Genomic DNA, 13503 nt, shown 5'->3' on the forward strand with positions numbered 1-13503 from the left:
ACCAAAAAACATCCAAATACCTCCATGCTGCTCGTATGTAATGTCCCTCTTGTATTGAAGCCCCGAAATGCGAAATTGTCCTGAAAAAAAAAAAAAAAGTCTATATTTCAAGCTTGTTTGTAACGGCAGCTCCTCTTCCTGGTCCGTCCAAATCTCGCAAGATTTTTTGGTGTGTCTTTTTGTTACGAAGACAGTTGGTATCCATTTGCAACCGTTATATTGGCATGCACTGCTACGCCGAGACCCCCTGTAACTCAGAGAAGCCACGAATAACTCTGAAACTTCTCCCAGCCCTTAGTCCACATAAGGGTGAGTAGATAATGAGTGAAATTTCAATTTTGAGTGAACTAATCCTTTAAAGCACCATCTCCATCAGCAGTGGCATTTGTCAAGGAGAAGGTACTGGGGGTTTAAATGTTTGCCTTGGGCCTGATGCTTCATCATTACAGGTGCACCTGGATGTTTCCAGAAAGGACATCAAGTTTTCCAACGTCCCCCCTTCCATGCCAGTGGAGAGAATGAAGGACCGGCTGGAGATGAGCTTCTCCAGGCCCAGCAGAGGAGGAGGAGAGGTAGAGAGAGTGGAGTACGATGAGAACACCGGGACAGGACAGGTCACATTCCTGCACCCTGGAGGTACATCTCTCTGACACCGGGGGGTTTTACACATACAGCTGCTCATCACACAGAGATCCTGGACTGATCTCTGATCATGGTCCTGGACCTCCAGACAGGTGGAGGCCAGGGAGAGCTCAAATGTTGTCTCATTAGATTATCATCCAAATCACTGACTCCTCTGCAGGTCAGGTCCAACTAGTTGACAGAATGGTCTGCTCCAAATGTTCAGTTCTGATTAAATCATCACAGACACAACAGTGAAGAAGAGTAAATATAGAAACAATAAAAAGGCTGGAGAATAACAGAGATAAGGTAGAGAATATGAGAGGGCTGGAGGAAGGAAGGGTCTGAAGTTCTCAGTAACTGTGGCCTGAGTCAGCCTGGACTTAATGTGTTTTTATCTTTAAATGAGTCAGTCTTTATTTATTTTTTTAAAACAGTCTGACTAATATTAGATTGATCTATGAGCAACATGAGGACCGGACCAGCACCAGTTCAAGTTTTTCCCCCGGAATGACGAAGCTGGTTAGCCAGCACACCGCAGCAGCCTGGCTGCTGTTTAGATCTGATTAGATGTTGGACTGTTTAGATCCCCAATATGTGGTTATTTTTATCCAAATGACGCCGGAGCAGTGAAGCTCCACCTGTGGAGCAGCTAACTAGGCGGTCTATCACAGAGGCTACAGCCGGGCTGCTGTGGTGGTCGGCCGGCTAACCTCCGCTGTCATCCAGGTCTCCCCCGGCTCGCTGTAGCCTCTGTGATAGACCACTCATCCGGTGGTAGCCTAGTTAGCTGCTAACTAGGCTACCACCGCGAACGGCGGAGCAAACTTCCAAACAGGCGTCATTTGGATAAACTAACCGCATATTGGGGATCTAAACAGTTACTTTATCGCATGAAAAAACATTAAAACTTAATAAAGTGACCCATTAACAGTGGGAATTAAAATAATTTCTCGAGATAAGCCAGTAGCAGTCTTCTTAGTTAGTTTTCATTCAGCTATTCGCCACCACTGCCCCTCCTGGTGAGGAGAGCGGCCATTTGTCAATCAGCAGCTGTGAGTTTGTGGATCTGTGTCGATCTCGGCAGGATTGTCTCAGAAATACGTCATTGCGGAAAGAGATGCGTGTGTGTGATTGGTGATCCACAAATGCAGAGTCACACTTCACAAACAGAATTTTCGGTTTTACAAATGGCTTTTTTGTTTTTACAAATGGAAAATTATACATTTACAAATACCCAATATATTTACAAATACACATTTATTTGTAAAAACCAAAATACAAGTTACAAATTAGAAATTTGTATTTGTGGATAGCAAAACACGTGTGCAAACCAAGGAACATTTGTAGATCACCCTTTGTGGATAGCAAAACACGTGTGCAAACCAAGGAACATGTGTAGATCACCTTCTGTGCGTTTACAGGTATTTATGAGACAAAAATAACTCCATAAAAAATCAATTATTATCAAAACAAATTTACATTTCCAATCATATACACAAAATATTTTAAGGATCTATTAATATAGGACCAATTATTAATCGCCCAGGGAAATGTCATCTATACTGAATGTCTAAGTTGAATTTTTTTTTCTTTTTATAAGTGACATGCTAACATTTAAATACCTACCAATTCAATGTGACGTTGATCCTTGTGTACCTGATCTGCTGATGTGGTTCCAACATGATCTGTTTTGGAAAGTGACGGTATTGAGAAATGTTAACGATTAATTAATTGTGGGATAGAATACCGCAATTAATTATGAAAACAAGTAATCATGACATCCCTAGTCAGTATACATATAGAAGAAGTGATGGTGGTGTTTGTAGAGGTAGGCTACATGTCTTTAAGAACTGTGGCTTTGTTGGGATCAGAGTGTAGCTGACCTGGACTCAGTCTGTTTACCAGCTAACATGTCTTGTCTGACAAGTGCCAGTAGCTTCACAGAGCTGTTGTTACTCCACCGCAGTGTTTAGCTGATGATGCCATGTCTGTGTGGTTGTAGTTGCAGAGAGCCTGGCCCTGAGAGGGAAGTACACTGTGGATCTGGATGCTCAGGTCAACGCACGTGTTGGACCCGTTTACAAACACCAACTGCGCAAGTTTCAGGTAAGATACAGGTCTAAGATCAGTCACCGTCCCTCGGCTGCTGAGCTGAGATCGGTGCTAATAGATTAGCACTGCTTGTTCATAGATCTTTTGGAGGGACTGAAACTCCTCTCTCCCTGTTATGTTCATGGCAGACTACTATAATAGATTGTGAGCAGGACTGTGAGGAAGCTGATGCTCTGATCTCTGGTGCTCTTTCAGACCTTCTGTGGCTCCCCAAAGCGAACCATCCTCCTGGATGACATCAAGGACATGTCAGATGAAGAGGACCTGCAGGACTACCTGGAGATCCACTTCCAGAAGCCCAGTAACTGCGGCGGTGAGATAGACAGCATTAAGTACCTCTCTGGGGGAAAGAATGAGCTGGCTGTCTTTTGTGAGGAGATGGAGAAAAATTATGAATGATATCAGGAGCCACATGTGAGCTCAGCCTATGGACAGATGTGAGGACTGGGCCAACTGAAAAGAAGCTTCTGTTTCCTGTCTTGCAGTCAGATGATTTAGTTTGATCATTGTCTTCACATCCTCCTATATATTGTGCTCATTAAAAGATATGAATCACAGGTGTTGTGTTGTTAATGACTCAGACTGTGGGTGAAATAGCAAAGCATGGCTAACAAAATATGTTGCTTAATGTTGATTTAGAATTAGCCACAACCAGCCCTGCTGTAACTCTGGTTGGACACTGAGATTAATATGCATGGATCAACCTGCAGCCGTCACCAAATTAAAGTAGAAAAAATGTATATAATTTGATGCTTTTTTCTCAACTAGAATTTGTTTTTCTTTAAATGTAAAGGCTGTACTGAGGGTATATTGTTAATTCGGTATGTTCTCACAGAACGCAGCTCATCAGTCTAATGCTCATTGATAAACTTCTCCAGTTCAGTTGTAGGTTGGGTTTTACTCAGCATTACATTATTCACAGCATTGTAAGGATATGGTTTACAAAAATGAAAATACATATTTTCAAATAAAGGATTCCGATTATAAGGGCCAAGTGGTCAGCCTATATGAGTGACCTCCTAGATAGAAGGAACACGTATCTTACATCATCTCAAATAGAGACTTAAAACTCATGAAGACCTGCACTGACAATAGGTTTCATCAGTATCCTCCAATTAAGACTTCAGGAGGAAAATATTTACCACAGTATAACATATAACATCAGGCCAAACCGTGTCTCTCCTGGTGAAAATAAAGCTACAAATCTCATTTCCTCCAGCTAAATCTAAATCTGCCAAAGAGCTGAACCATTAGTAATTCTGCAGGAAAACAACGCAGAATCAATTGTAACTGCAGTTGCAGTTCAGTGCTGAGGTTCTCAGGCTGTTTTCATCAAGTAGTTAGATTTGCATCACTTGGGTTTATTCCAGGATCACAAGGAGGACAAAAAGTGACCTGGAAATTCTCTGCATGCAAACCTTTAATATCCAGTCACACTAAGGAAAGTTCTGCTACTCACAGAATAAAATGTTTGGCTCTCAGCCATATTACAAAAATACATATACACAAGGTACAAAATCAAGCTTCAGATTATGAAGCTCAACAGTCCACACTCCTGTTCATTTTCACAGTGGAACCAGTGCCAATGAAAGTGTCCTCTGGAGCAGGTCACACATCTCCAAACTGGCCCATTCAAAGGTCCTGAGGAAATGGGCAACCCCCATCTGTATGGCCAGTCATCTGGATCATAAAAAACATCTGGAGGTGAACTGTACCGAGGTCAGATCATAGAGGTCACATCACTGGGGTCAGACTATATCATGACAAGATTTATTAATATGGGGCAGGAATGGAAAGTTAATAGTTGGAGCAGCAGAGTCACTGTATGTGGTACTGGAAGTCCTGGTAGTCTGGGACTCATGGTGGTCTGTCCTAGGAGTCATGGTGGTCTGTCCTAAGAGTCATGGTAGTCTGTCCTAAGAATCATGGTATTTTGTCCTAGGAGTCATGGTAGTCTGTCCTAGGACTCATGGTAGCCTGTCCTAGTGCAACGGAGGTCCGTGGGTGTGCCACAGTCAGGAGGTACCAGTAAGGAGAAGTGACAGGTTGTGGCTGTTAGCGGTACTGGAAGTAAACTCACTCACCCATAAAAAACGTGCTAACCAATTTGCCAAGCAGTTGTCAACCTCTTGGCGAAATGGTTAGCATCGTCGCCTGTGGTGCGGGAGGCCGCGGGTTCGATCCTCACCTAGAGCAAGTCCGAACCAACTACATCGGTCACACTAGGACTCATGGTAGTCTGTCCTAGGAGTCACGGTAGTCTGTCGTAGGACTCATGGTAGTCTGTCCTAAGAGTCATGGTAGTCTGTCCTAGGAGTCATGGTGGTCTGTCCTAGGAGTCACGGTAGTCTGTTCTAGGAGCCATGGTAGTCTGTCCTAGGAGCCATGGTGGTCGTCTGTCCTAAGAGTCATGGTGGTCTGTCCTAAGAGTCATGGTGGTCTGTCCTAAGAGTCATGGTAGTCTGTCCTAAGAGTCATGGTAGTCTGTCCTAGGAGTCATGGTGGTCTGTCCTAGGAGTCACGGTAGTCTGTTCTAGGAGCCATGGTAGTCTGTCCTAGGAGCCATGGTGGTCGTCTGTCCTAAGAGTCATGGTAGTCTGTCCTAAGAGTCATGGTGGTCTGTCGTAAGAGTCATGGTAGTCTGTCCTAGGAGTCATGGTGGTCTGTCCTAAGAGTCATGGTAGTCTGTCGTAAGAGTCATGGCGGTCAGTCCTAAGAGTCACGGTAGTCTATCCTAAGAGTCACGGTAGTCTGTCCTAAGAGTCATGGTAGTCTGTCCTAAGAATCAAGGAGGACTGTCCCCTGAGGAGTGTTTTACATGACAGCACAGCTCTTGTCTTTTGTCTGCTGATAGTGACCCATTACTAGTCTATCCTAGGAGTCATGGTAGTCTGTCCTAAGAATCAAGGTAGTCTGCCCTAGGAGTCATGGTAGTCTTTTGTAGGAGTCATGGTAGTCTGTCCTAGGAGCCATGGTAGTCTGTACTAAGAGTCATGGTGGTCTGTCCTAAGAATCAAGGTAGTCTGTCCTAGGAGTCATGGTAGTCTGTCCTAATAATCAAGGTAGTCTGTCCTAGGAGTCATGGTAGTCTGTCCTAGGAGTCATGGTAGTCTGTCCTAGGAGTCATGGTGGTCTGTCCTAGGAGCCATGGTAGTCTGTGCTAAGAGTCATGATGGTCTGTCCTAAGAGTCATGGGCCGAATTCCGATTCTCCCCTTAGCCCTAGCCCTTGGCCCTAACCCTTCGTTTTGCGCGTTCACGTGAAGTGGTAGGGGTGTCCCAATTCTGGTTCAGACGAGGGTTAGGGGGAAGTGGTAGGGCTATCTCGCCCTCGAAACGGAGATTTTTCAGGGGCACACTACGGACCGAGGGCTATGGCAAGTTTCCCAGAATGCATCTTGCGGCAACCGGCAGCTGATTTATTTCTCACTGTAGCGCTGATATTACGTCATTTTGTTAAGTTTTAATATTTTTTCATGCGAGAAAGTAGCTGTTTAGATCCCCAATGTGCGGTCGGTTTATCCACATGAGGCTGTTTAGACGTTTGCTCCGATGTTTTTCGGAGAAGTGAAGCTCCACGTTGGAGCCTCCACCTGTGGAGCAGATCAGCGGCTCGTCACGGAGACACCACCCCGTCCGGAGAGCTTGTCAGCCGGCCAACCTCCCGACCTCGTCCCGGTAGAAAAGACGGACGCTAATTAACTTACCCGCAGGGTTTTAAAGGTTTACCGCCGCGTAGTTACATTCTTTTTAGTAGATAAATGCTCATCTCATTGATGAAATGTAACAATTGTCGCATTAATTTGTTTGAATTAAAAGTGAAGCTTCATGTGTTTTGGACACAGAAGCAGCACGGGGATCTGTAGCCTATACAGAAATCACCACATTTACATCAATAAATAAATGTTTTACAATGAACCGATCATTCTTCATTAAATTTTATTTTATTTTATTAAGTTAACGTGGTTCTGAATAGAGGATTTGTGGCAAAAGCTCGTCACGTCTGCTTATATGAAAGCCAGCAGAGACGACTGATGACGCATGTGATTGTTGAAGTGGTGTCCCAATTCGTAGGGGTTGACTTTCAACCCTACTCCTTGTAGCTCCGTTTCAAGGGCAAGGGTTAAGGGCTAGGGGTAGGGGTAGGGATGAAAAATAGAATCGGAATTGGGCCATGGTAGTCTGTCCTAAGAATCATGGTGGTCTGTCCTAGGAGCCATGGTAGTCTGTCTTAAAGGGATAGTTCAACATTTTGGCAAATTGGCCCATTGCCATAATCGCTATAGTCATAGCAGTAGGTTCATTACCTTTAATTGTAGGTGTAAGCTGTTTTCAGTACGGCGGAGCGCAGCAGCTGGCTGCTCAGAGCTACGCTATGGAGGCTAACGGAATTTCTTGGTTTCCCTCATTAAACTCATCAAATTCAACATCCCAAAACTCCACAGCGCTTTTGTAGACAAGTTGTGAGCTGCACAACCACCACGCTATGAGATAATGACGGAACGATACGAAACGGAGCCGTTTTCGAGGTAAATTCATACAAAACCGCTGATGCGCGTTGCGTTCAGGGACAGTTTTTCAGCAAGCAGTCTCCGTATTTACCCTGTATTTACCTCGAAAACGGCTCCGTTTCGTATCGTTCCGTCATTATCTCATAGCGTGGTGGTTGTGCAGGTCACAACTTGTCTACAAAAGCGCTGTGGAGTTTTGGGATGTTGAATTTGATGAGTTTAATGAGGGAAACCAAGAAATTCCGTTAGCCTCCATAGCGTAGCTCTGAGCAGCCAGCTGCTGCGCTCCGCCGTACTGAAAACAGCTTACACCTACAATTAAAGGTAATGAACCTACTGCTATGACTATAGCGATTATGGCAATGGGCCAATTTGCCAAAATGTTGAACTATCCCTTTAAGAGTCATGTAGTCTGTCCTGGGACTCATGGTGGTCTGTCCTGGGGGTGAGTATTCTGTACTGGGAATGACTGTGTTCTGCCAGTCCAGTGCTTCCGTGCAGCCTGCTGGGCAGCCAGTCAGTCATCACTCCTGCTCAATGTTGAGATGAGGTCAGGACCTAAGGTCAGACGGTCCACTCCAGGACTGTCCCCTGAGGAGTGTTTTACATGACAGCACAGCTCTTGTCTTTTGTCTGCTGATAGTGACCCATTACTCCTGTGGACATGTCTCTGCCGCTGTGAGACGCCCTGTTGGTGGCTCTGGACGACTTCCTCCTCTTCATGTTCTTGCTGTTCTTGTTGATGCAGGCCAGCGTAGCCACATGAAAGATGTCTCTCACGCTGTTCTCAGACTGCAGGGAGGAACACTCCAGGTAGGGGGCGCTCAGCTGCTTGGCCGTGTTGGAGCCCTGGGAAAAGAAGCTTTAACAGGTCAGATCTGTTCTGATGATTAAGTGAATAGTCTGGGGGGTGGGGGATGGGGTGTTACAGCAACAAATTGTTCCTGGACAATGCTGATCTTTATGGGTTCTGTTATGTTTTTATGAACCTGTTAGGAAGCAGGTTCAGTAGAATCAGACTGCTGTGATCATGACGCACCTGATCATAGGAGACTGGAGTGAGTCTGCTGTGGGATCTGGTGAAGAGCTCTGTGCGCAGGTCTGACTTACAGCCCACCAGCAGCATTTTGGTGTTGGGACAGAACTCCTGGACCTCTGTTCTCCACTGAATGGAGGCAACAAAGAGCAGAACATGATACACATCATTTAACCAGAATCACACTCAGGGCAGGGGGCATTAGAAACTCTGGAGATCTAGTGGAATTAACTCTCTTCTTCTTTTTATAGAACAACTCTGAATTTTTTTTATATTCTGAACAAAAAAACTGACATTATGTTTAAAATATTCCTTTATACAGTACAGGCCAAAAGTTTGGACACACTCAATGCATTTCCTTTATTTTCATGACTATTTACATTGTAGATTCTCACTGAAATTCCACTAATGAACCCTGACAAGGCACACCTGTGAAGTGAAAACCATTTTCAGGTCAGGTTCACCTCTTGAAGCTCATCAAGAGAATGCCAAGAGTGTGCAAAGCAGTAATCAGAGCAAAGGGTGGCTACTTTGAAGAAACTAGAATTGGTGGGGGCAGAGATAGAGGAGGAGGAGGAAGAAGAAAAGAAGAAAGAGAAGACAAAGAAGAAAATACATGTTTTCAGTTATTTCACACTTTTTTGTTAATTCCACATGTGTTCATTCATAGTTTTGGTGCCTTCAGTGAGAATAAAGGAAACACATTGAATGAGAAGGTGTGTCCAAACTTTTGGTCTGTACTGTATATGTGATGACTTGTGGTGATCAGCAAGGCTCGGCCCCTGTTCTTTTCTCCCTGCGCTACCATTGGTCTCTTAGTTATTGTACTTGGGTGCATTTCTTATCATTGTTTTGTGGATAATACACTGATACTTTTCCTCCCATCCTTGTAACCCCAGACATCCCTGCCTAACAAGGACTAGATGTCACATTGGTTCCTCCAACCTCACACTGATAAACACAAGCTGTCATCCCTGGCCTTGAGGCCATTTCTGAGAAGATAAAACAGTGCTAGAAGGCACAGTTAAACGGATGAATAAACTGCTTGTCTTTAACAAACAGATGATGTCTTTTGTCATACTGTGTATACTCGTTGCTCATAAAGCACCAAACTCTTTTAATTACCTATAATTACATACCTATAATTACCCTGTGAATCCTTCTGTCTGGAATCACTGTCCCTTAATTATAAAAACACTGACTCAGCCAACCCTTTTACGAGACTGTTGTGCTATATGACCTTTATCTTGTACTGTGGATAGTGTAGCTCATACAGTTTTTTTCACTGTATATTAGTCTTCTGTTTCCATTCACACCCTATAACGGTTTGAAAGCAACAAATAAATGCAATGTTCTTACTTTTTATCATAATTATATGAAGTAAGGTTTATATCGAACATTTCTAATTATTCATTAACACCTCATTAATCATAAATAAACAATAATAAACAAGTCATTGCAGTTTGTATGCACTGATGCAGGCTCAATATCTGGCAAGATCAAGTTAATGATTCCTAATGAATCTTACTAATGACTTACTAATATTTATAATTCACAAGAGAAACCTTATTGTAACTCAATAATAAATGATGACTACTAAAAGACTCCCCCTTTACCACTTCTAAATGTTTGTACCTGATAAATAAATAAAGATGATGTGGGAGAATCCGCTTGGAGAGCAACAGGTCACAGATCAGTGTGAACAGTGGGATAAAGAATGTTTGAGCAGTTCACCAGGTAAAGGAGGATTACCAACTGAGTTAGAGCTGGAAGTACTGCTGTATAAGACAAGTCCTAAAGAAGAGACCAACCAGCAATGAGGACGGCTGGTGACAGCAGGACAGTGTGATCAACACTGCCAGGAATCTTCTACCATTTTGCAGGCTCAGCCAACACCTGTGGAGAACCAGCATCTGCGGGCAGTGAGGAAGAGGAAATCCACACAGGAGAATCCTCCTCACACTCACCTTTTTGAGGACGTTGTCCAGAGTGTCTGGTCTGCTGATGTCAAAGCAGATGAGGACAGCGTCAGCATCAGGGTAGGAGAGGGGACGCACGTTGTCGTAGTAGGGAGAACCTTCAATGAGACATCTGAAGGTCAGTAAACATGGTTCTTCATAGTAATTACTGTGATGTATAGCAGGTGAGACTGTGACATCATCATGTGACATTACACTCACTGAACGCAGTCAAAAAGTCAAAGTAATCTCCACCATAATCTATCACAATGGAGACCTTCATGATGTCAAGGTGTGAAGACTTAGACTATTTATTAATGAAAGTACAAAGGTATGTTGCTGCAAGATAAAGGAAGGTTCTATTACAGGTTTCCTTCAAACATTCAGTGTGAATTAGAGGCATCAGTGGTAAAATAGTTTGTGAACGGGCCCAGATCAGAGTCAGCAACATTACTCATCAATTTTATTTCCTTATAATGGAGGGGGTTTTTTTCCACCAGGGCAGTTAACAATAACTTTTACTTACTAAGTAAAGGCACTCATGTCATAATATACAGCATATGACAATATGTCATAAATACAGTTACTTCTGATCATCTGTAACACAGACAGAGAGAGAGAGAGAGATGGCAGAGTTTGAAACATTGGGATGACTCAAAGAGAGAGAAGTGATGTCACAGTGACATCTAGTGGTCGACAATAGGAGCAACATGTGTAAGAGTGAATGGCACAACTAGTCAACATCATACGCTGTGATATAATTAAGCAATATATCACGACAGGCCGTGGTATATGCTCATTATACCACGGCTAAGGGGCGTTGTTCGGCCCGACGCGAAGCGGAGGGACGACAACCCCCTTAGAGTGGTATAATGATACCACGGCCTGGAGTGATATATTGCTTTTATAAAACGGTTACCAATAACGGCAATATGGAAGAGGGATACGCAATCAATTTCAGGTACAAAAAAAAAATCAGTCACAAATTAGCCTACCTAACTGATAAAATAGCCCCATTATGAAAAAAATAGTCCCTCCTTTCCGGACGTTAGCTCTGCATGTCTCTTTTCCTCGCCTTTTACTTCAGGAGCAGGTCACTCCTCAATCTACTCTACCATTGTTAACCCTATCCGGAGGTGAAAGTTAACCGGAAACATGTGAATTCAACGAATTTAATCCATTTATTAACCTTGTCAAACACTTCGGCTACTTTTGCTACCTAGCCTCCTACTGTAACAGTTGGTTGTTGCCATGGAGACATTGTTGCTTCTTTGACAGTAATGACAACGGAGAAGAGGAATACACAATCAATTACGTTTTTATTCAATGAGAAATACATAGAGAAATACATGCCTTAAAATAGCCCCACTTTTACTCCATTTAACCTGTTTGAATAAATACATAAATAAAGAATAAATAAAAAATAATGTTACTTTGATACATTCATTGCAGCCTTTAGCCTAGGCTAGCCTACTGCATAACATTAGACTTGACATAAGATTTTATTTACATTCATTTCTTTACTTCATAGCTTTAGACTTAGATTATATATCAATTTCTGCAAATTTCAGCCTTCTCCATAACAGTTTATACACTTGACTCATTTAGTTTTTAATCCACAACAGCAGTCTAGATTTGATTTAGCCTAGGCCTACATTAATTTTTGCAGTTTTGGATTAGAATGGACTCAGATTTTATTTACATTAATTTCAATATTTCCGTGAATTGTGCATCCACTAAAAAACTGTGTAGTATCAGGTATACCACTACTTTCTGATGGAGCGGGTGCTGTGCAGTGTGAGTGTGTGTGTGAGTGTGTGTGTGTTTGTGTGGCGAGGATGTTGCTCCACTTTCTGCGGTCTTCTTGATTTGGTCTCCAGTAGCTCTGTAGAGACGTTTCACATTTGTGGCCGGTCACAGTCATGATCTGTCGGGTGTCGAGGCCTGCATCAGACAGCTTTTGTATGGTGGTGCTGCGAAGGCAGTGGTTGGTGTATTTTTGCTGTGTGCCAGCTTGCTTGCAGAGTCGGGGCAACATCGTGGCGAGGTGATTGACGCCCATCGGCTCTCGTGTAAACCTGAATGTTACCACACAGATTTTAGTTATCATATAAATTTAACTGTCATCTAAATATGCACTACGCATAATAGACTTACCAAACTTTGTCAACATCACAGTCCACGTTTCTTTTGGGATGAAGATAAAAAGCTGGTGCATCAGGAGGGAGGACGGAGAGGTACTTGGCCAGTGATGAAACAGGGCAGAGAGGATCACCAGGGAGTTCATACATAAATCCCCTTGTGCTCTCTCTGTTTCTACCTTGAGGGTCATTGTGATTTTTGGTGTGCTCATTGAAGGTCAGCGTAGCATATTTCATCCCATTCTCATCCGTCTTAATTAAAAACGAAGATGATTTGAGCTGCCGGTTTCCCTCATTTCCTCTGCGTCCAAAATGAAGCTGTACGTCAAACCACACCTTGTGCACCAGGCCCACTGGATTGTTTGGATTTAACACTTGTTTTATGGCTTTTAAGTCAGCATCTGTAATTGATGCGTGGTGCACAGACGTGTCAAGCCCTCTCCTCCTCAATGTCTTCACAACGCCGGTAAAAACATGATTGGATGTTGTGAACTCCGTGTCTTTGAGGAGGCACCAGGAGAGGCTGAGTGGGGGGTCGTTGATGTAGCGATTGAGTCCAGCGCGGAGAGCGATGTAGCTGCTCAGTCCGTACAGCTCACCCTGGCCGTTTCTGACGGTTCCATAAAATTCCCGCAGGATGTCGTTGAGTTGCTTTTTGGACAGCGTTTTAAAGCTCACCGCCACATCTTTTGCTTGACACCAGTCCGTGAAACACTTCACTGCCCACTTAGTCTGTTTGACGGTATTTGCTTCACTCCTCTCCTTTTCCAGCTGATCGAGGTCTCCTGACGTCAGCTCCGCATGTCGTCTTTTTCTGGGCTGTTTCTTTGGTGACAGGCACTCGTCAATCCACTCGTCCATCGTTAACCCCCCGCGGAGATCAAAGTTAACCGTGAACATAGTTGTTGTTGTTGTTGTTAATGCCACCGAAAAATAAAAGTCAAAAGCCGGCTACTCTGTTGCCACCGTCCTAACAGTTGTTTGTTGTCATGGAAACATTGTTGCTTCCCTGACGCGGAATGATATGCTGCGATAAGGCTTTTTAGAATAGTAGCCGTGGTATATGCTCAATATACCACGGTTAACAGCCAATCAGATTGCGGGATTTCACCTTTCCGTTTT

At 43.6% G+C, this 13503-nt stretch overlaps 2 protein-coding genes across 2 annotated transcripts in view; one reads left to right on the top strand and one right to left on the bottom strand.

Annotated features, from left to right (window-relative positions):
- nmi (N-myc (and STAT) interactor) overlaps positions 1-3293 on the top strand; it is a 66389-nt gene extending 63096 nt beyond the window's left edge. Inside the window, exons 8-10 of the mRNA XM_085765408.1 lie at positions 450-636; positions 2627-2730; positions 2932-3293. Coding sequence (XP_085621534.1) covers positions 450-636; positions 2627-2730; positions 2932-3135 — 495 coding nt within the window. The 3' untranslated portion in view covers positions 3136-3293. The remainder of the gene's footprint in view (positions 1-449; positions 637-2626; positions 2731-2931) is intronic.
- A 4303-nt stretch (positions 3294-7596) lies between these two features.
- The window catches only part of LOC146964699 (rho-related GTP-binding protein RhoE-like), a 13562-nt gene continuing 7655 nt past the window's right edge, over positions 7597-13503 (bottom strand). Inside the window, exons 3-5 of the mRNA XM_085766121.1 lie at positions 10250-10359; positions 8286-8411; positions 7597-8095 (exon numbers count right to left, since the gene is read on the bottom strand). Coding sequence (XP_085622247.1) covers positions 7850-8095; positions 8286-8411; positions 10250-10359 — 482 coding nt within the window. The 3' untranslated portion in view covers positions 7597-7849. The remainder of the gene's footprint in view (positions 8096-8285; positions 8412-10249; positions 10360-13503) is intronic.

Source organism: Trachurus japonicus, chromosome 21, assembly GCF_045865225.1.
Source record: "Trachurus japonicus isolate A0001 chromosome 21, Traja_1.0".
Classification (NCBI taxonomy): Eukaryota; Metazoa; Chordata; class Actinopteri; order Carangiformes; family Carangidae; genus Trachurus; species Trachurus japonicus.